Here is a 23,352-nt window from a genome sequence, read left to right as displayed (position 1 = left end):
TAAAAATGATTTTTTACATTTATTTATTTGGTTGGTGTGTGTACATGTGTGTAAGGGTGCATGTATGGAGGTCAAAGAACAACTTGCAGGAGCTGGCTCTGTCTTTTTATCATGTAGGTGCCAGGGATTGAACTCAGGTCATCAGGCTTGGTGGCAACTAACTTTACAATTGAGCTACCTCACAACATCCTCTATATGAATGTTCTAAACATACTTATATAATAGACTTATTTAAGAAAATTCCAATGGCTTAGTGGCATTGTGGACCAGACTAATTTTTTAAAACCACTGTTGTATTAGCAAGACTATCAAGTTAAGTTTCTTGAGGCCATGCTAATATATTATCAATGGTGCAGTTCATAAATTCTCTGGTATAGTAATTTTATATGTTGAGATGCTCAAAAAAGTTTTATTTTCAGGAGTAAATTTAAAAAAAATGATTACTTTATGAGCATTGGTGTTTTGTCTGCATGTATGTTTGCATGAGGGTGTCAGATCCTGTAACTGAAGTTATAGACAGTTGTGAGCTGCCAGGTGGGTGCTGGGAATGGAACCCAGATCCTCTGGAAGAGCAGCCTGTGCTCTTAATCACTGAGCCATCTCTCTAGTCCTCCAATAAAGTTTTATTACATGGAGTAAAAAAAAAAAAGGACTTATTCAAAATTTAAAAATAGGAAGTAACCAACTACCTTTTGATTGAAATTACTATTCTACAAGATGAAACCTGTAACTGGCAACATCATAGGACTAAGAACCTATGGTTAGACAAGTCATAAGCCATAGAGGAGAACCTATTATTCTACTAAATAGACACGGTATGAAACAGACTCTTAGTTACTTATTATTGTACTCATAAATCAATGTAGCTCTTAACTCTCATTTGAGAAGCTTCTACTTGTAGTTGATGGTGATTAATACAGACAGCCACTAGTCAGGGTATAGAGACTAAGAGACAGCATATATACAGCACCACCCCCAAGGCTCAGGAATCATTGTGGATGAGGGGGAAGAAAGAATGAGAGTCAGAGGCAATGGATGACTACAAAAAAAGCAGTGCCTCTTGAATACAGGGGGGCAGTTGAACTCACAGCAGTTATAACAGCTTGCATAAGACCTGTGCAAGGCCAACCCAGTCCAAATCCCAGCATGGAGTTGATAGTTGGGCACGAAATCTACCCATACCCACAGAGTTATTGACAATTTCTAGCTGCTGGGAGAGGGAGAAACAATTTCTCTTAAGAATGTAGCCCGTGCCGGGCGGTGGTGGCGCACGCCTTTAATCCCAGCACTCGGGAGGCAGAGGCAGGCGGATCTCTGTGAGTTCGAGGCTGGGCTGGTCCAATAGCCTCCAAAACAATACAGAGAAACCCTGTCTCGAAAAACCAAAACCAAAACCATAAAAAAAAAAAAGAATGTAGCCCGTGGTAAGTAGACCATACTCCAATGGAAGAAGATCCCGCATCCAAGGGCATCTGAGCAGTATAAATTTGCTTTGTTTTTTAGAAGGTCACAAAGTTGGGTGGGTCCAGAAAGAATTGAGGGTCCAGAAAGAATATGAACATACATGCTGTATAAAATTCTGAAAGAACTTACAAAAATTAAATTTAAAAAATATAAATCAGCCGAGTCTATTCCCTGAGGTAACTGTGAGCAAATCCCAAGAGTTTATACTGACTGGGAAATATGATGGCTCACTTTAATTTGTGGCCAGGCTGAGGCAATTTATATCTGCTTCCTGAATTAAGAAGTCTGTTATGCACTAGAAATAATTCCCAAAAGATGCACATTAAGAAAAAAAATCCAACAATTTGTGTGATTCACCTTCCCTGACCACTGTGCATTCTTCCTTTCAAATCTGTATCTCTTTGCCCTGCTTTGTGACCTTGGAAATGGGTCTTATAACCATCTTTCATTTGCAAATGGGAATGTTAAGGGTTACTAATAAAGATGCTAAGGGGCAATGCAGTAGGAAGTGGCTTCTTTTTCTGCTTCTGGATGTGAAATATTCCTTTACACCGTGTGATTGTTTTAATAAAGAAGCTGACTGGCCAATACCTGATAGGATAAGGTTGGGGGAGGGCCAAACAGAATGCTGGGAAGAAGGGTGGGGTCAGAGGAGTTGAAAGCAGACACAGAGAGAAACAAGATGGGCATGTCATATGGAGAAAAGGTACCAAGTCACATGGCAAAGCACAGATAAGAAATATGGGCTATCTTAAATGTAAGAGTTAGCTAGTAACAGGCCTCAGCCATTGGTGAAGCATTTATAATTAATATAAAGTCTCTGTATGATTATTTTGGGGGCAACTTTCAGGGATAGAAACTTGTGCCTACATTTGGAGACTGTTTTTTTTTTTGTTTTTTTTTTGTTTTTGCTCCTGAATATGGGACACCTGGAAGAGCTCACTCTCCATGAAATTTCAGTAGTGAAGCTTCACTGATACCACTGAAAGCCCAGTGGCATTCTAGGAGATAGAAATCTAAGCAAATCATGCCAATGCTGTAGCAGGTAGTTTCCAGTTGCCTACTTGTTGGTTGTATCCTATGCAGAAGTGGTCATAGCAAAACTGTCTGAGGACAGCCCTCTTCTAAGTCTATTTCTTTCTTGGGCATTCAGACTTAGCTCTAAAGGTAGTAGCTGCTCCCTGTATTCCATTCCTGCATACTTTAGAATTCGTTTGATTTTAGTAGTTAATTATTAATAGACCCTTGCATTTAAACTTCCTTGAGCTAGGTGTGATTCCTTTAATTTCAGCACTTGCTAGGCAGAAGCAGGCAGATCTTATGAGTTTGAGGACAGCCTGGTCTCCATAGCTAGTTCCAGATCAGACAAGGTTACATAGACCTTGTCTCAACTACCCCCTAAAACCAAAACCAAACAACTTTCCCTATTCAAATGAATAATTAGCTTTTGGTTCCTACTGGAACTTTGATAACTGATCCTAAAGTCAAAGCAAATTCATAAATGCAAGTTTTTATTACTAAGTTTTGACAAGGCAGAGAAAACAGCATTAGCTGAACTTGCTAGCCTGCTATCTCCTCAAACTGACTGTGCAGATGGCTCAATAGTAAGTCAGATGTGGCCACTGTTTGGTTCCTGTTGCTTATTGTAGAAAGATGCACTACATGTATTATTCAGCAAGTGGATCTTGAGGGGGGAGGGGAGAGAGGAGAGGGAGAGGGAAGAAGAAGAGAGGGAGAGAGCCTTATGACCTGAGTTCAACCCTCAGAACTGAGATGATGGAAGCACAGAGAATCAATCTTTGCAAGCTGTCCTCTGCATACCATGGCGTGAGCTCACTTGCTCACTTACCCCACACATACATGAGCATACAAAGTAAAAGTTAGAGCTAATATTTTATGGGATGGTATGAACAATAGAGCTATAATAAAGTACAGAATTAAAAAAATCACTTTGGACAGTCCAGAAATTGACAGTAAACTTTAAGTTCTGTCTCCATGGATATCATTCATTCACTAAGTATATACTAATAATGGCCTGGCCTCATGTGGTTTACTTTCTGTGGCGGGTGAACCTACCCATAAATCAATCTGGAATAGAGTTTCAGCTGTTGTAAAGAAAGCGAAGCTGGCTGGCATGGGTGTGGTGCTGGACTAGAAGAAGATGATGACTTGTTTGATATTATACTTCCTATATGTGATATATGATAAATGCTATCATTAATTACAGGTGTGTCCTTAGTATAATAAGGGGAAAGATTCACATAATGCCATGAGAAATCAAACAAAATACATATATGTAAATCATAACAAGTTTATGTATAGGCCAAACTTACCCTATAGAAAGCACTTGTAAGAGGGAGTAGTGCTGCAGCAATGTTATATTCTTCTAAACTTGAACAATCCTTAAAGAAAACAAAGGAAAATAAAAATCATTAGAATCTTTGTCAGAATCACTTGGTATATATGTCACACCAGGTTTGGGCTACACTGTCACTGTCCTGTGAAATTTTTAAATTTTATTCCAAGTTGGTACTAAGTATAGTTGGGTAAGTCCAGGGGAAAATATTGTCCCTGAAGCACATTCATTTAGAAACAAAGTATAAACACACTGGGAAGGATATGACTTTTATACCTTACTGAACTTAAGAGTCTGTGTTAAAAGATGTTTTAATAAATCAGAAACATTTAAAAGCGAGTTTTGATATACCCAATATATTTTACTGGGTCAAAGATTTTTTCCCATATGCTTTGCTATCTTTCATATTGGTGTGTACTTTACAATTGGTTACAAATACCATTTTCTTTCTGAAACTGAAACTCACGGCATTGTTGGGGAACAATAAAAAACTCTTAATGGAAAGATAAAATGGTACAGTTGCTGAGGAAAAGTGTGGTAGTTAAAAAAAATGTAAAGCAGAACTACTATATTGGATTTGATAACAGTGCATGTATAAAACATATGTATGTATGTATATGTAATTACTGTAAGTTCTAGCTTATCAACATCTTGATATGAATCCAAAGAACCAAATATAAGAACTGGGGCTGGAGAGACTGCTCAGTGGTTAGACCTGAGTTTTCTTGCATCCACATGGCAGTTCACAGCTATCTGTAACTCTAGTTCCAGGTAATTCAATGACCTCTTCTGACTTCCATGGCCACCACATGGAAAGGAAATTATCAGTAGTATGAACAGGTGGTCACGAGGATAGCAGGAAATGTTTGCCAGTTCCTCCTTCAGCAAATCCTACCTGTATGCACCACCACAACTGGCTGTTTGCTTCCCAGCACTGACATGGTAGCTCACAACTGTCTGTAACTCCAAGATCGGACACCCTCACACAGACATACATGCAGGCAAAACACCAATGCAAATAAAATAATTATATAAAAAGAAAAAGTTTGCCAGTTATATTTCAGACAGGAGGTTCATATCTAGACTATATAGTGAACTGTGAAAATCAAAACACCAAAATCAAACTCTCAGTCAATAAGTAGAGCAAAGATTACAATGATTTTCAAAAGAAGAAACACAGATAGTTAATAAATATGTTTTGGGGCTGGAGAGATGGCTCAGTGGTGAAGAGCACTGAGCTCTTCCAGAGGTCCTGAGTTCAATTCCCAGCACACATGGAGGCTTACAACTGCGTAAAACTGTAGTCCTATGGGATCTAATGCCCCCCTTTGCAGACAAAACACGTAAATAAATCTTAAAAATAAAACCCCAAGCCCCTAAATGAAGGATTTTAAAAAGTATTCAACATCCATAGATAACAGGAAAATGCAAATTATAACTTTGAGATTCCATCTTATCCCAGTTAGTATGGTTATCATCAAGGAAATCACACATGCTGGAAAGGCTACAGGGAAAGAGGAACCATTGTTCACTGTTTGTTAGAGGGTAAACTAGTACATCCACTATGGAAATCAGTGTAGTGTTTTCATAATACAAAACAAAAATAGAGCTATCATTAATTGTGGTGATATTTTCTTTATGATCTAACAAATAAAGCTTGCCTGAAGATTAGAAAAGCAAATTGGCAAGCCACTAGCTCTTACCTCTACCTCAGACTAAAGGGATGGTGATCCTGTCTTCGGATTGCATGTACAGACTCCACTGCTCCTCAGATTCCTGTCAGCCTGCCATGAACTCTTGTCTCCCGATTATATTCCTTTCTCTGCCCAGCTATGTCACTCCTATCTCCACCTCCCTAGTGCTCGAATTAAAGGTGTGAGCTGTTTCTCTTTTAGACTGGTTCACTTTCCTATAGCTCAGGATGGCCTTGAACTAACAGAGATCCATCTGCCTCCGTTTCCTGAGTGCTGGGATTAAAGGTGTGTACCACTACCGCCTGGCCTCTATGGCTAACTAGTGTGGTTAGCTTTGCATTCTGATCATCAGGTAAGCTTTATTTGTTAGATCATAAACAAAATATCACCACAATTAATACCTAGCTATACGTAAGTAATACTCCTAGGCCTGTACCCAAAGTATTCCATACCTTACCACAGATACTTGCAAAACCCATGGTTTTCTATTCTCAACAGTAAGGAAAAGGAATTAGCCTAAAATGTTTACAGTAGATGAACAAGTAATGAAAGCATGGTGTATATATAAATAATAGCATTTTATTTGGTCAGAAAGAAATATGAAATTGTAAAAATTGCAAGAAAATGGATGGAACTGAAAAATATTAAGGCTGCTGTAATCCAGGCAAACTTGGCCCTACCCCTTGGGAACCTTGCACAGTGTGTCACCCTCTGCACTTAGCAGGCAGTACTCTGGCTCTGTATGCAGATGAGAAGGTCCCTTTAAGAGACAAGCTCTGCCTATAGTTTCTCTCTGCCTTCTCCAAAGAGGCAGCTATCTGTCTCTCTGCCTCTTTATTTCTGCCCACTCTCCCTTCCCCTCCCTTACTCCATTTCCTTTCCCCAATAAACTTTCCACATAAATTATGTCTGCAGATCTGTCTTTTACCCGCTGTTTGTCGCTGACCCACCATGGGATCTGCCAAAGGTCCCACCTCGTGTCATATCATAACAGAGGTAGCACAGATTCAGAAAAACAAATATTACATATTCTCTCTCATACGTAGATCCTAGCTTCTCGTGTGTATGTGTGTGTGTGTGTGTATACACACAAAAACACACATGCACGTATATCATGAAATAAAAAGGAGAAGACAAGAGGGCTGCCATTTTGTTTTATGCTTTCTGTGAGGATCTATGTTGGAATCTAGATATTGGTTGTACAGATATTAAATTAGAATGAATGATGTTTGGCTTTAGATTAAAAAGAGATTCAGCTAGAAAAGAGGTAATTATTGGAACTATTTTAGTAATGTTTCTCCTTCAGACACACGTGTCAAGAGACAGGAGAGGAGAAGAAGAGAAACAATCAATGAGAATAATAAAATCAACTGAATGAAAGATGAACTTCAGTGCCTGCCCTGTACTCATAAGGCCTTGAACCTTAGCACCCACCCCACGCAAACAGGAAGATGAATCTTAGGCTAAGTCATTATGTTGGAGTTATGTTTAGGTTTTTATTTTAAAATATAGCTAGGCCACATAGAAAAACCCTACACTCTTTTTCTTCATGGTATCACTAATGACCTCTATCATTTTCATAAATCTTATAAGATAATCCAGGAACACAGCAAAAACTGTTTATCTTTTCCCTCTTGATCATTCTTTGTCCCCCTAGGACACTGCTATGTTCAAGAATGTCATCTATGTCCCAGCACATCTGAATTTCTTTAACAGAAATGCCTTGCATGTTTCTGAAGACTGTCATGAGGCCCAAGGCAATAAAGTTCAACAGACTTGAGCTGTAATCTTCTCCCGAGGAAATGGTTGGGATGCCAAGATGCCGTTTGACTTTGATTTCACAGCAGGGCTTCATTTGTAATGATGCTGTCCAAACTTTAAATGACAACAGCTGTGATATGAAGCTCTACATACTCATTTATAAAAATTTCCCACAAATTAAAAAATTAAAGAATGGGGGTATTTTAATCTATGACCAATTAGCAGGGACTCAGCAACCATAAAACATTTAGATTAGAAAGAGCTATTTATTATTTTACAAAATGTTTACACATTGTAGTGAACGTCTAAAAACTGCGTGTGCCAGTCAAACACTGATTGCAAAATATAAATATGAAATTCTTTGCAAATCACGTTAGAGACATTAATTAGGTTGAAAGATGGAAAACTTCTAAAACAATAAGTCTGCAGCTATTGACACAGCAATTGCATTCCAGAATAGTGCAGTTATCTACTAAGGGATCAGTTCATAAATACACATTCTGGAGTCTCCTGTGCTTTGGCTACATAATAGCATTGTAGCTATAAACATGCCAGGCAATTTATAAACTTGCAAGGACTAGAATATTCTACATGTTGTATTCTCAACTTCACTATGTAATTTACCTTTAATTTTCCTGTTACAATTGGAGAATGAGCCCTGCAATCGTAATTCCCATTATCCTTAAACACTTAATACTTTTAATAACCTGCTTACCATTGAACTGTTTTAGCCAACATTCCTGTTTCATAAAACTTTGGGATCTCTAAAAATTGTTACATTTAAAAATTAAAAAATAAATGAGAGTCAAAGGTACTGTTTGTTAATGGAACTAACTACAGAACTGAGACTATGTAGCTCCAGACAAATGAAAAATAAAATAGCTGTGAATTGTTCAAAGTATTAAAAATATGTACATTTTCTATAAAGGAACTAAAACCAAAAATACCTCTTTATATTACAATAGTCTACTTTTCAGAAGTCTTAGTTATGTTCTGACTACTACAGAATAATAACCAGACTATCCTGCCAGGCTTGTAAATTTCTCATGGTAGGATCATTAGGTGATGGGGACTCGTGTCAACAACCAAGTGACCACTGTAGGTCCTCTGCTAGGAGCTGTAGCTCTAGGGAGTCAGCTTTATTCACATCTATTGCACACTGTACTCATTTCTAACATAACAGCATCCTTAGGGATTAGATTCATTATTTGCTTTATCATTTACATGCTCTTCACTCAAACCTAACACTTCTATATACTTATCATTATAGCCTCCCTCCAATTTAAATGGTGTATGTGTGTATCACATACACTATAATGTGTAGGTGAGGAGAGGACAACTTCATGGAGTTGGTTCTTACCTATATTTATGTGGAATCCAAAGATAACACTCAGGTCTTTAGGTTTGAGTGGCAGGCACCTTTATCTTCTGATCTATCTCATTGGACCTTCATTATATGTAGTGCTAAATAGACTTATAAAGCCATAGAGAATGAATCACAGTTTTAAATGCTATGACACTCATTAGAGACAGAAGATAAGTACTAGACCTGACAAATACATCAAGCTTTAAGTTCTTCGGTGAATGGGTCAAGTCTGTTTTGATTTTAGTTATCTGGAAAATAGAACACTACACCTAGCACATGGAAATACCAGCTAACATATAGTAAGTGCCACTAGGTATCACATATAATCTATTTCCAAACTTATTTCATTTAATATGATATTTCTATTTGACATATGCTGTGATTATGATCATTTTGTTGCTGAAGGAATAGAACTTCTAAAGGCTACATTACTTGCTGAAATTTACACAGCTACAAATATCATAGCTAATACTTGAATCTAAGTGATCTTATTTCAGTAATTTTTGCTTTAAATCTGTGTTCTTGTAGTGTTGTTTCTCATATAATCAGTTATTAAACTAAATCTAAAAATGGCATCTGTGAACACATACAATCTAGGTAGAAGAAGACACATTCCAGCAAAGTATAAATCTGTTCAAGAGAGTTTGAAATCACATCATACCTATGAAACAGTAATGGAAAATTAAAACTTAATTAAAATGCAAATGGATGGATAGAAGCTAGATCTGTTCTCTTATTACATTCTTTTGCTTTACCTCTTTATGGAGGAATTAAAAAATAAGAAATATAGATAATGAAATCAAAGCTTCTAGAACACACCTAGCAAGAATTCAGAAACAGAGAAATGAGAAAGTAGACAGGAGGAAGTGAAAGAGGTAATGGGGGCAAAAATCAGTGATGAGATACAAAGAACAGGACTACAAACATTCATGTACTGGTTTTACATTAACATCAGTTCTCTACTGTAAATACTTGGGAATGGAATTGTTGGATTATATAGTAAATGTATATTTGACTTTATAAGAAACTGTCAAACAGTCTGGCTGTACTCTTTTATCAGAGAATTATTTTATCTTTATAACCTTGCTAGAGCTTGGTATTTGCAGTATCTTTAATAGGTGCACAAAGGTTTCTCTACAAGCTTAGCAATTTTTATTTCTCCAATGGCCAAAAATACTGAACATATTTTAATGTGCTTATTTATCACCTGTGATGCAGTATGTTTGACATACCTTTTTTTTTAATCAAGTGACTAAAGTTTTATTTTTGAGTTGTAAGAATCATTTTGTCTCTTAGTATGTGCTTTTTACTTTAAAAATAAATTGTCAGTGTGTGTGTGTGTCTTTACATGAGTGCATGGACATGTGTGCCACTGAATACATGTCAAGGGAGGTCAGATGACAACTTTGTCAGTCCTCTCCTCCCAACTTCATTTGGGTTCCAGCATCACAGGTCAACAGGTTCGCTGGGAAAATGCCTTTATCCAGTGAGCTATCTCTCCGTCTCTTTAATTTAAAAAATGTTATTCAATTATTTATTTTATGTCTGTGGGTATTTTTCTGCACACTAGAAGAGAATATTGTCTATGGGACTACAGTTACAGATGGCTGTGACTGCCATTTTATATTACTTTATGTGTTTATTTAAACAGCAAACATTCATTCTCTCTCTCTTTCTCTGTCTCTGTCTCTCTCTGTCTGTCTTTCTCTGTCTGTCTGTCTGTCTGTCTGTCTGTCTCTCTCTCTCTCTCTCTCAAACACACACACACACACACACACACACACACACACACACACACACACACACACACACACACACACACACACACTGAGAGTCACCAGTCTCTGCCTCCCATGTGCCAGGACTAAAGGTGTGCCCCACCATGCCTGGCTCAAAAATAATTTTGAAAGGAGGGGAAAAAAATGAAAGTAAGTGAACTGGGTTTTTGGAACCTATTCTCTTTGGAGGGACATCTTGCTCAGCCTAGATACAGGGCAGAGGGCCTTGGTCCTGCCTCAAAGTGATGTGCCAGACTTTGCTGACTCGCCATAGGAAGCCTTACCCTCTTCTCAGGAGTGGATGGGGGAAGGTGGTGGGGAAGAGGGGAGGGAGTGGGAACTGGAATTGGCATGTAAAATGAGAAAAGACTGTTTTAAAATAAAAAAAATGAAAGCAAGGTTGCTTTAAGAACAGACTAGGGGTATGTGAGCATGTCAGTAGGAAAAAAAACATGAAAACTTTCTGTTCTATTTATGGTTTTAAAAATAGTTAGAATTAAAAGAGAACTTTCTTAAAACCTTTCCTAAATATTTATTGTATCAATAAAACTTACAGTAATCTAAATATCAACATTTTCTTGGGATTTTTTTTTTGCCAGTAATGTGACAGAAAGTCATTAAGTTGGGGTATAATGTATATAGTGTAGCTTTCTTTCCTTTCCTTTTTCAAATGTCCACTCTGACAAATGTGGAAAAGAAACCAGTGAAGACAGGCTTCAATCATTCAGTAGAAAACTGAGTTCTACTTGTCCTGGCTGGTAGCTTAAATTGTCAGCTTGACACAATCTAGAGTTGCCTAGGAAGAGTCTCAGAGAGAGACTGTTTACAATGTTGATGTCCAAAGTTGTTTACACAGAAGAATACAATAAAATCAGATTGGTTCAAAAAAGATCAGAGGAAGATGAAATAATAAAATGTGCTTTAAAAAGAGATAGATTTGATGAGAAACAGTTTTAAAATTATTTGATAAAAATAATTGTTTCTTCCTTAAAAATGCTAGTGTGTAAAAGCCAAATATAAAGTTATTATACGATTTTGTTAGGGGAAAATATAGTGCATTGTGGCTGGGATTCAAACTGGGACAGCCACTTTGGAAATGGTTAGACAGTTTCTCATAAAAATGAGATATTTTCTTAACACACCATCCGGTATGTTACTTTATGTTTACCAAAAAAGGTAAACAGTTATGTCCAAAGAAAATCCTATGTGGTACGTACTGTTATGTGTGAAATACAGTGCATTTTACAGGTTATTATAATTTGCCTAAAGTACATTGTCCCCAAATTCTTAAGAACTAAATCTAAGTGTTTCAAAGAAATGAGCTACTGTTATTTACACTCACGTATCTTTGTTTTCTTCATCCAGCAAGAATAAATCCAGTGCCACAAATTAAAAATGCACATATGGTCCCTAACATTGGGAATTATTCTGTTAGAGACTTTACAAGTTAGTGGAATGAACAGACAGGCCCAAAAATAGCTAAGAAAAAAATAATATATTTTACATGAAACACTGGTAGCAGAGAAAGATATTACAAGAGCGATGACCACATCCAACAAGCAAAACAGGCTTCATGAATCAGAGACAGTTGAACTGGACTTGTGGGAAGATGAACTATTTGGACTCCATGTACTTCTTTCACTTACTGCCCTCATTAAAAAAATATTTTACATCTTCATTTAATGGGTGTTGTTTTACATGTGATTTTGGTTGTCATATTTTAAAAATAGACAAGGGTTATACATGATAAACAAGATAATATATAAGGACAATACACTTAAACAAAATTAACAGTTTAGGCTACTGTTATAGTATACTTCTGTTTTCACATTAGACATGACATTCTATAATTTTTTGTTTTTAGAGATAAGGTTTCTCTATGTAGTTTTGGAGCCTGTCCTGGAACTTGCTCTGTAGACCAGGCTGACCTCGAACTCACAGAGATCTACCTGCCTCCGTCTCCCGAGTGCTGGGATTAAAGGCATGCACCACTACCATCCAGCAACATCCACTAAATTGTAATAAAAGCACTATTTTGTCTCAATAAAGATTCTAAAATTATCTACTTACAAAATTAAAGTTTCTTTCCTTTAAATCCAAAGAAATAGAAGTGTTATGGTTTGAATCTAAATTTGTCCCTGAAGGCTCACATGATAAAATTGTGGACACCAGCTTTGAAGACATAATTGGACCAGGAGGGCTTGAACTTCACCTACAGCTAAATAGACCATAGGGGGTGGGGTCTGGTTAGAGGAAGTCATTAGGGTTATGACTTCTAAGTGCATTATCTTGTTCCTGGCTCATTCCTCTTCCTCTGCTCTTTGGCAATCATGAGTAAGGTGAGCAACTTTGTTCTGCCATGTCCTGTCTCATGTCCAGTAAGGCTCAGAAACAATGGGACCAGCCAACCAGAGACTGAAATTTTGAAACTGGGAGCCAAATATATCCTTTCTCCTAAAAACTGTTTTCTCAAATACTTTTTGACAGCAATAAAGAATGACTAGCACATAGATCAAACATTACTACTGTTTAAAGATACTCTGTCTAGAACATTGGAAAAAGCATAGGTCTGGACATCATTATGACCTTCATTCTTACCCCTAGCACACACTAGTATGGTATTGCTATCCGGACCCAACCATTTCACATTCGTGGACCTGTTTTCTTCAGCTAGAAGAAAGTTTATCAATGATCTCTAAAGACCTTTGTTTCATACTGTTCTAAATCCCTTGGAAGATTCCATTTCTGATTTCAACTGGCTCAATGAAAATATTGTCAAGAACAGGAACTCAGGCAGATATCGTCTGCAAACACTCTGGATTCCAGAAGTTAGTTGCATGAAGTTTATAGAACACAATGTTAGGCTCAATATGTACTCATGACAGTTCACATTAGGAGAGAGAGAGAGAAAGAGAGAGTCCTTAAAATACATTACTTCATCTCTAAAGAGATGTGTCTCAAGAGGCCATGGCAATAGTCAAAATCTTGGCTGAACAAGTATTGATGCATTACTGATAGAAAAAAAATCCCTCAAACTGCAAAGCCTACTTTCAAACATATTCTACTTAATAGGGCTGAGTTCCAGAATGAAGAGCCTGAGTTCAGTGGAAGAATTTTGGGCTACTATGAATAGACAGTTGGGGAAAATGAAGCACTCTAAAACTCAGCAAGAGTATTTAAATCTAAATGTAAGTCTAGTGTACAGAAACATTAATGGTCACTGGTTACCTTGTTTGTGCAATTTTGAACCTATCAGAATTTCATTTCTAATTTAAAATATAAAGCTACAAGAGCTGGAGAGATGGCTCAGTGGTTAGGAACACTGATTGCTCTTCCAGAGGACCCAGGATTAATTCCCAGCACCTGCCCAGTGGCTCAGAACTCTCTAATTCCAGTTCAGGAGATTCAAGGCCTCCTCTTCTGTTCTCCACAGACACTTCATGCACATGGTACACAAACATACATGCAGACAGAACACACATACACATAAAATAAAATCAAATAAAAATGAAGTTACATGGGTTGGTAAGATGGCTCAGCAGTTAAGTGCATTGGCTGCTCTTCTAGAGAACCCAGGTTCAATTCTCAGAACCCACATGGTAGTTCATGATAGTCTGTAACTCCAGTTCAGGGAACATGATGTTCTCCTCCAGCCTCTAAAGTCACCATACACTGGAAACCCATGCAATACACAGACACACATACAAACAAAATACTCATGCACATAAGAATTTTAGAAAGAAGTTATATAAAAAGGGTTCCTTGACTTTAAAATAGATTGTAGGGACTGGAGAGAGAGCTCAGTAATTAAGAGCACTTGTTGCCCTTGCAATGGACCTGGGTTCAACTTCTAATACTCACACAGTAGTTCACAAGTACCTGTAATTCCAGTTCCAGGGGATTCAATGCCCTTTTCTGGCCTCTGCAGGTACTGTATGTATGTGGTGCACATACACACAATTACAATACATTCATACATATAAAGTAATAGGTTATAGACTTTAATCTTCTTACTAGGTTTCTTCTGGCCGTAGGCTTACGGGTGGAAAAAGGCCTGCTTGCTTTCTAGTTCTGTTTGTTTAGAATGACTTCTTTGGTCCTTTCACTTTAAGGCTATGCTTTTCTTGCAAGCACGAACTACATTTCTTGCAAGCAAAAAGTAAGTATATCCTGGTTTTTAATCCAATATGCTGGTCAGTGGTTGCAGAGAATTGATAACATTAACAATCAGAGTTCTTATAAAAAATTAAGTATCAATTCTTATAATTTAGTTCTTTTTGTAATGCTTGCAACTTTACTAATACTCATTTGCTTACTGTTTTAGTACAGTTTATTATTTCCTACATCTCTATGTATCTACCTGTTTCTTCTGCATGTTGGCTTCCTCAAAGTACTTTTTTATTGTGTTGGTATAGTGATTGTGAATCCCTTTAGATTTGTTCATCACATAGAGGTCTTTCTCCTTTAATCATGAAGATATCTTTTCTTGATATAGTAATTTGGGTTGGCATTTTTTACCTCTCAGAGCTGAAACACATCATGTAACACCTTCCTGGCATTTAGAGTTGCTCTTGAGATTAAGTAGTATTCTGATTGGTTTGCCTACATGTAGGACTTCATGCTCTGTAATGTTTCAGTATTATTTCTTTCTTCTGTATACTCAGTGTCTTAACTATGATGAGATGTTGAGTAGGTTCTTTTCTGGTCTTGATTGCTTGGCATTGTAAATGCCTTTTGTATATGAATGCATATTTCTGTAAATTTGGAAGATTTCCTGTTATGGTCTTACTGAACATATTTTCTATATGTTCTAGCTTATACTGTTCCTTCTTGTATGCCTATGATTTGTAAATTTGCCCTTTTAATAGTGTTCCATAGATCTCACATGTCTGCTCACACTTTCTTATTATTTTATCTTTATTGTTGTCTGAATGTTCTGATTCATTTTCCTTGGTGTCCTTGTTAGTTATCAATTGCTATGAGAAAATATCCTCCAAAAGCAACTTAAGGAAGAAAGGAAAGGAAGAAAAGAAGGCAGGAAAGAATGAGAAATGAGGACATACTTATTCTGTCTTACACTTTAACAAATTTTCTATCATGGTGGGGAAGTTAAGGTAGCAGAAGTTTTGATGCAGCTGGCCACATCACTTCCTCAGTCAGGAAGAGGAAGATGAATGCTTGTCCTTACCTCACTTTCTCCTTTTTATATAGTCCAGAATCCCAGACTCAGGGAATGGTGCCACCCACAGTTGGTTAGTCTTCCCACCTCAATTAGCCCACATAGAGTAAGTCCCCACAGGCATGGCCAACTTCTCATCTATCAGATGATTCTAAATCTTAGAGTTAACAAATTATACTGGCACCCAAGCTCTGATACACTGCCTTCCACTTGATCCATTCTATTGAATATTTCTGGTGCATTATTTCATTTCATGAGCTTTTCATTTCTAAAATTCAATCTGTTTTTTTCAGTATTTCCTTTTTTTAACTGGATTCTTCTTCCATATTCTATATTCACTTTATTTCATTCAGTTGTCTGCAATTTTTTGAATTTGTGTAGGAATTTATTCATGCCCTCTTTGCATCATTGGTCATTTTTACAATAATTATTTTGAATTCTTTGTCTGAGGGTTCATCTAATTCACTCTCACAGAAGGGAGAATTGGTAAGGTTTTGGAGAAGTCATGTTGCTTTTTAAAATTTCTTGTGTTAGCACACTGAAACTTAAACATATGGGATATGGTATTTGGTTGGATTTTAAAAAACCCATTTTCCTTAAGTTGAAGTATTTGCAATGTTTCAAATGTGAATAGTCTGCAATAATGATTAGGCACTGTTTTTCCCTTCTAGGTCAGGGTTTTGTAGCTTAATAATCAAGCCTCTATCACTACGTTTCAGGGTATAACACATACCAGTATGACTCTGAGAGTATTACAGTAACTGAGAAGCATGTACAAGTGATGGATAGGCCCACTATGACAACACAGGAATAAACAAGTAGAAACAATCACCCCTTCATCGCCAATACATTTCACGGAGTAGAGAAACAAGAACACTACACTGTGCACTACAATGCCAGCTGCTAAGGGTAAGAATGTAAAGAAAATAAGCAGAACAAGAGGAACAATTTAGGATTTGAGCAGCAGGGATAATATCCAAGAGGGAAAGGTGGAAAGTGAGAATAAAGACAAAGGGCAATTAGAACTGAAGGTAGAATGAAAAGAGAAACAGATAAAGAAAGCTAGTAAGACAACTTAAAACAACCCCAGCACTTGGCAGGCTGGGGCAGGAGATGTCAACTTCAAACCAACCTGTACTCTATGGGAAAGTCCATCTCAAATGCCAACTCAGGACAGGGAAAGACAAACCTGGTTCACAAAAGTTGAAATGAGAGAGAAATGGGAAGCGTTCAGAGTATGTCTCTTAGTGGTCAGTTGTGTGACACCATGGGTACACCCATATAAATTAAGACTAACAATGCTCCAGCAGGTCTCTAGTAAAATGAAACAGGTTTATTTGCATATTACAACATAAAGCATATTACATGTATGCCACACAATCTATAGGGCAAGACGTTATAAAAAGATATAATAGAACTCTAAAATATATGCTTAATAAACAGAAAGAGGTAATAAAGGACCCCACAAAAATAGACTACATAATGCTTTAATTTAAATTTTCTAAATGTTAGTGAGAAGGGAACGGCAGCTGCTAAAAAACACTGGATAACAGAAATACTACTGAATTAAATCAGGTTGTATACTTTAAAGATATGTTGACCTCAGAATGGAAACCAAGATATGTGTTATGATGGGAAAGAGGTTTTGATCTTGTTTTCACAGGAGAAAAAAAGCTATGGTTACCATCAAAATTGATAAAGATTAGATTCAAACAAGAGAGACCTTTGATTAGAGGGGTGATAGTTCATCAAACAGTGTGACCATTCAATCTAAACTTACTACAAGAGTAACAAATGATCTTCACTTGATTAGATAAAACTTGCCAAAAGGGAAACTCACCAAAGTTATGATTGGGGCAGAGTTTTATTTTTGTCTTTCCAGGAGAATGAAGGTATCAAGCTAATGAATCTGAAGACTACCGGACAAATGAGACATCTGAAGAAAATGGATGAATCATTCAGAGAAAATCTCCCAAGAAAAAGAGTAAATTGTCTTATTGGTATATCTAATCTCCAACAGGACACAGTTTCATAAATCTTCCCAAATGTTTGTTTCTCTTTGCACATAATGTAAATACTCTTTTTGTGTAGTGCTAAGTCACTTAAAAATTAAAGCTGGCTTTGGAGTTGGAACATGACTCTGTCCTTCTCTAAGCTCAAGCATGCTTATTAAAAGGAAAATGCAAAATCTTGTCTCATGAAGAAGAGTCACCTGATATGGGGCAGAAGAAAAAGCAAACAGACCAATAACCCTTAATGAAATAGAAGCAGTCATCCAAAGTCTCCCAACCAAAAAATCCCCAGGCCCAGATGGCTTCAGTGCAGAATTCTACCAGAAATTCAAAGAAGAGTTAATCCAATACTCCTCAAAGTATTCCACACAATAGAAGTGGGAGGCTCACTGCCAAACTCTTTTTACGAGGCTACTATTATCTTGGTACCCAAGACACACAAAGACAAAACTAAGAAAGAGAACTATAGACCAATTTCCCTCATGAATATCGATGCAAAAATATTCAATAAAATACTAGCAAATCGGATTCAAGAACACATCAGAAAAATCATCCATCATGATCAAGTAGGCTTCCCAGGAATGCAGGGATGGTTCAACATTAGAAAATCTATCAAGGTAATCTACCATATAAACAAACTGCAAAAGAAAAACCACATGATTATCTCATTAGATGCTGAAAAAGCCTTTGACAAAATCCAGCACCCCTTCATGATAAAGGTCCTAGAGAGATCAGGGATAACAGGAACATACCTGAACATAATAAAAGCAATATACAGTAAACCAACAGCTAACATCAAACTAAAAGGAGAGAAACTCAACTCAATTCCTCTAAAATCAGCAACAAGACAAAGCTATCCACTCTCTCCATATCTCTTCAATATTGTAGTTGAAGTTCTAGCTAGAGCAATAAAAGAACAAAAGGAGATCAAGGGGATACAAATAGGAAAAGAAGAAGTCAGCTTTCACTATTTGCAGATGATATGATAGTTTACATAAGTGACCCTAAAAACTCTGCAAGGGAACTCCTAGAGCTCATAAACACCTTAAGCAAGGTGGCAGGATACAAGGTTAACTAAAAAAAAAATCAGTGGCCCTATTATATACAGATGATAAAGTGACTGAGAAATAAATCAGAGAAACATCACCCTTTACAATAGAAATAAACAGCATCAAATATCTGGGGATAATGTTAACCAAAGAAGTGAAAGACCTGTATATCAAGAACTTTGAGTCTCTAAAAAAAAGAAATCAAAGAGGATACCAGAAAATGGAAAGATCTCCCATGCTCTTGGATTGGTAGGATCAACATAATAAAAATGGCAATCTTGCCAAAAGCAGTCTACAGATTCAATGCAATCCCTATCAAAATTCCGGCACAATTCTTCACAGACCTTGAAAGAACAATAATCAACTTTATATGGAAAAACTAAAGACCCAGGATAGCCAAAACAACCCTATACAATAAAGGAACTTCAGGAGGCATCACCATATCTGACTTCAAGCTCTATTATAGAGCTATAGTCCTGAAAACAGCTTGGTATTGGCACAAAAATAGACAGGTAGACCAATGGAACCGAATTGAAAACCCTGATTTTAACCCACACTCCTATGAACACTTGATTTTTGACAAAGAAGCTAAAATTATACAATGGAAAATAGAAAGCATCTTCAACAAATGGTGCTGGCATTACTGGGTACTGGCATGCAGAAAACTGCAGATAGATCCATGTCTATCGCCTTGCACAAAACTTAAGTCCAAATGGATCAAAGACCTCAACATAAATCCAACCACACTGAAATTCTTAGAAGAGAAAGTGGGAGATACTCTTCAACAAATTGGTACAGGAGACTGCTTCCTGAACATAACACCAGTAGCACAGACACTGAGATCCACAATTAACAAATGGGACCTCCTGAAACTAAGAAGCTTTTGTAAGGCAAAGGACACAGTCAACAAGATGAAAAGACAGTCCACAGAATGGGAAAAGATATTCACTAACCCCACATCTGACAGAGGGTTAATCTCCAAAATTTACAAAGAACTCAAGAAGCAAGTCTCCAAAGCACCAAAGGATACAATTAAAAGGTGGGGTACAGAACTAAATAGAGAATTCTCAATAGAGGAGTCTAAAATGGCTAAGAGACACTTAAGAAAGTACTCAACATCCTTAGCCACCAGGAAAATGTAAATCAAAATAACTCTGAGATACCATCTTACTCCTGTCAGAATGGCTAAAATCAAAAACACCGAAGACAATTTATGCTGGAGAGGATGTGGAGAAAGGGGAACACTCCTCTGCTGCTGGTGGGAGTGCCAACTTGTACACCTCTGGAAAATGGGAATCAATCTACCACAAGATCCAGCAATTCCACTCTTAGGCATGTATCCAAAAGATACACATTCATACAACAAGGGCATCTGCTCCACTATGTTCATAGCAGCATTATTTGTAATAGCCAGAACCTGGAAGCAACCTAGATGCCCCTCAACAGAAGAGTGGATAGAGAAAATGTGGTACATTTACACAATGGAGTACTACTCAGCAGAAAAAAAAATGGAATCTTGAAATTCACAGGTAAATGGATGGCACTAGAAGAAATCATCTTGAGTGAGGTAACGCAGTCACAAAAAGACAAACATGGTATGTACTCACTCATATATGGATTTTAGACACGGACCAGGATAGTGCCAGTCTGCACTTCCACTGACAGAAAGTCTGGGAAACAGGAAAGAACCTAAGAGAGATATGCATGGTACCCCAGAGAAGAGGAATGAGGCAAGATCTTCTGAACAGATTGGGAACACGTCGAGGGGTGGGGTGTAGTGGGAGCTGGGAAGACGCGAGTGGGAGAAGAGGAAGGGAGAGTAGGTCATGGGGGAACAGGAAGGTTGAGTGGGGAGTAGAATAGGGGGAGAACAGGATGAGAAATAACATAAAAGAGGGAGTCAGGTTTGAAGACAGACCTGGCACCAGTGTGACCTCTAGTAATCTAAAGGGATGACACCAACTGGCAACCTAAGCAATAGTGGAAAGACCACCTTGAATGCCCATTCCTGATAGTGAACTTGACGTCTACCCTATATGCCATCCTAGATCCTTCATCCAGTGACTGATGGAAGCAGAGGCAAACACCCACAGTTAAAGACTGAACTGAACCCATGGAACACAGTGACAGAGAGAGAGGAGCGATGAGCAAATTGGCAAAGAATGGGCTGGCAAAACCAGCAGAGACAGCTGATCTGAACATGGGGGAGCTCTGTGACCCCAGACCGACAGCTGGGAGGCCAGCAAGGGACTGATCCAGAACCCCTGAGGCCAGCATGGGACTGATACAGAACCCCTGAGTATGAGAGTCAGTGATGAGGCCTGGGCAACCTATGGAGCCCTGTGCAGTAGATCAGTGTTTATCCCTGGCATACAAACGGACTTTGTGTGCCCATAACACGAAGAGGGATGCTCCCTCAGCCTGGACTCTTAGGGGAGTGCCTGGACTCTGCCCTGAGTGAAATGACTGATTTTGGATATCCTCTATGTGGAAGGAAGTAGGGATAGGTTGGGAGGCTGGGGGGATAGTGGTGGGGGGAGGGGAAGGAGAGGGAACTGGGATTGACATGTGAAGCAAGCTATTTAAAATTAAAGTAATAAAAAAAAGAAAAACCAAAATGAAGGGACTATTCTATTGCTACTAATCTCATAAGTTTTTGGTTTTATTTGACTCTTTAAAACTTTCCTTAAGGTATAAATATTAGCTCAAAATTATAAAATTAACTATATATATAAATATATATATACACTTTGCCATGATATTAATGGTTATATGGAATATTAATTCTAGAAAAAGGCTTCATCTAGCTTCCTGTACATGATTTCGGGTTTGAGTCTCTATTAGGTAACTAGGAATTATGTTTTTGTACTCTGGATGTACATAACAAATTATGGCCCTTTAACCTGTTTTAAATCTACTGCATATGACATTTAAAATGTTTAAGTTTTCTGCAATGAATCATAACCATGCCTAACAGCTACCATTGAGATCTCAAAAAGGAAAGTGGGGTCCTACAACAATGATTCTACTGGGACTATAATACCTCTACACTGACAAACACCACCCAAAGATCAGCTTTGGACAACAAAGTGCTCAGGACAATTTCAAGAAGGCTAGCTGAGATGGTCCAGCTACACAGACTACTCTAGCCAGGACTTGAGATAAGGCCCTGAAGTGTCCCATATAGAGAGACTGGACAACAAATGATATAGCTAGCTCTCCCAGGATTTGAGAATTATCCCAAAATTTTTTCAGGGTCCTCTACAGTTGCCGTCTCCCCTAGACAAGCATGGCACAAAAGAAAGTGACTACCAAACTTTGCCAAGACAAGGTAGGGTAGACCTTAAGAATTTCTTGCTTCATAGAAAAGGCTTGTGGGCCGAAGATGGATGACCCAACATTGTGGAGGAACCTTGGGTGACTGTCCAGGCAGCCAGCTGCTTCTGTATTTTCTTAGTTTTGGAAGTTGTTTGCTCTGCACTTCCTGTTTACTCAGGTAATATTATATCCTTCCGAGGTCTTTGACATAGTTGAAGACTAGACAGTTATAGTTTTCTATGTTAACAAATCCAGAAAAGAAACTCATAAAAGAGGTGTAAAGTATATAAGGTTGAGAGACATAAAAAGATAGTTTTGGATTGGTAATACAAGTTAGGATAGAAAGTGAATTACGTACAACACTTTGGATTCACCAAAACAGGATAGATAATTGAGTATTTTCTCTGAATTTGTCAAATGCAAATAGACAGGGCATTGTTAATGTAATACTTCCCTGTATACATTTGTATATAGTTATTGTACTTATTGTATATAGTTTTTCTATGTTAGTTAAAAATTTTTGCTTTTTAGTTAGACATAAAGGGGGAAATGTTGAGTGATACTCTGTGTTCTAACAAACAAAGCTTACTTGGAGTCAGAGGGTGGAGTTAGCTACCAGTTAGTCATAGAGGTCTGGAGGACTGTACAGGGCAGAGAGAGAATCTTGGTCCTTTTGGACCTAGGAAATAAAGGGGTAGAAACCAACTGGAGGCTGGTCCTCTGCTTCTCTGTTCCCTCAAGTTTTTAACCCTATATCTGAGTCCTGGTCTTTATTGATAAGATTAATTAGATTTATACTTCAGCCAGTGGTGTAGCCTGTCTTTGTGTGGTTACTTTTGTGGAAGCAGGTGCAGTTGCTATATTGTCCTGGATTTTCATCTATGAATATTGGGGTTGACAGGGACGTTTTCCAATGACAACAAAACACTTGTGGTATAACACTTCCTTTGTTGAATTTTGTGTTGGATAGTGAAACAAGTGGTGAGTACTATACCTTCAGGAGTTTTTAGGCTCTGAGTCATGTTAGGGCTGTTGGCAACCTTTCTATTAGACACCTAAGACTCAGCCTCTTCCAGCACTTGCCACATTTGTTCCTCTTCTCGGGGAACTGGTGAATCCCAGAATACACTCCAGTCTCTGGTTTAGACCAGATTTTCACCACAAGAAATACTGCATGGTTCTGACTCAGAATTCTGTGTTACCAGCAGAATCCTGGAGGCCAGATCTCAAGAGTACAGGATCCTAGTACTTTCTCTAGGTTCTAAGAGTGAGCTACAAAGGGAGGACCTTTGCCTCTAGGACCACTGACTCAGCAGGGGTATTTTGAAATGCCTTTTTGCCTCTGCTTTAGTTGTGTACCTAGAACACAATATTT

The 23,352-nt window shown here is 37.8% G+C and overlaps 1 protein-coding gene across 4 annotated transcripts in view; it reads right to left on the bottom strand.

Moving 5' to 3' along the window:
- The window catches only part of Sbf2 (SET binding factor 2), a 360,275-nt gene that overhangs the window by 104,628 nt on the left and 232,295 nt on the right, over positions 1-23,352 (bottom strand). For all 4 annotated transcript variants that reach the window (XM_040756376.1, XM_040756381.1, XM_040756385.1 and 1 more), the window contains exon 17: positions 3,798-3,866. In XM_040756376.1, the coding sequence (XP_040612310.1) occupies positions 3,798-3,866 (69 nt within the window). The remainder of the gene's footprint in view (positions 1-3,797; positions 3,867-23,352) is intronic.

The sequence above is a fragment of the Mesocricetus auratus genome, unplaced genomic scaffold (assembly GCF_017639785.1).
Source record: "Mesocricetus auratus isolate SY011 unplaced genomic scaffold, BCM_Maur_2.0 Super-Scaffold_4256, whole genome shotgun sequence".
NCBI classification, from domain to species: domain Eukaryota; kingdom Metazoa; phylum Chordata; class Mammalia; order Rodentia; family Cricetidae; genus Mesocricetus; species Mesocricetus auratus.
Note: the sequence above shows the minus strand (reverse complement) of the source record. Positions and strands in the feature narration are given on the sequence as shown.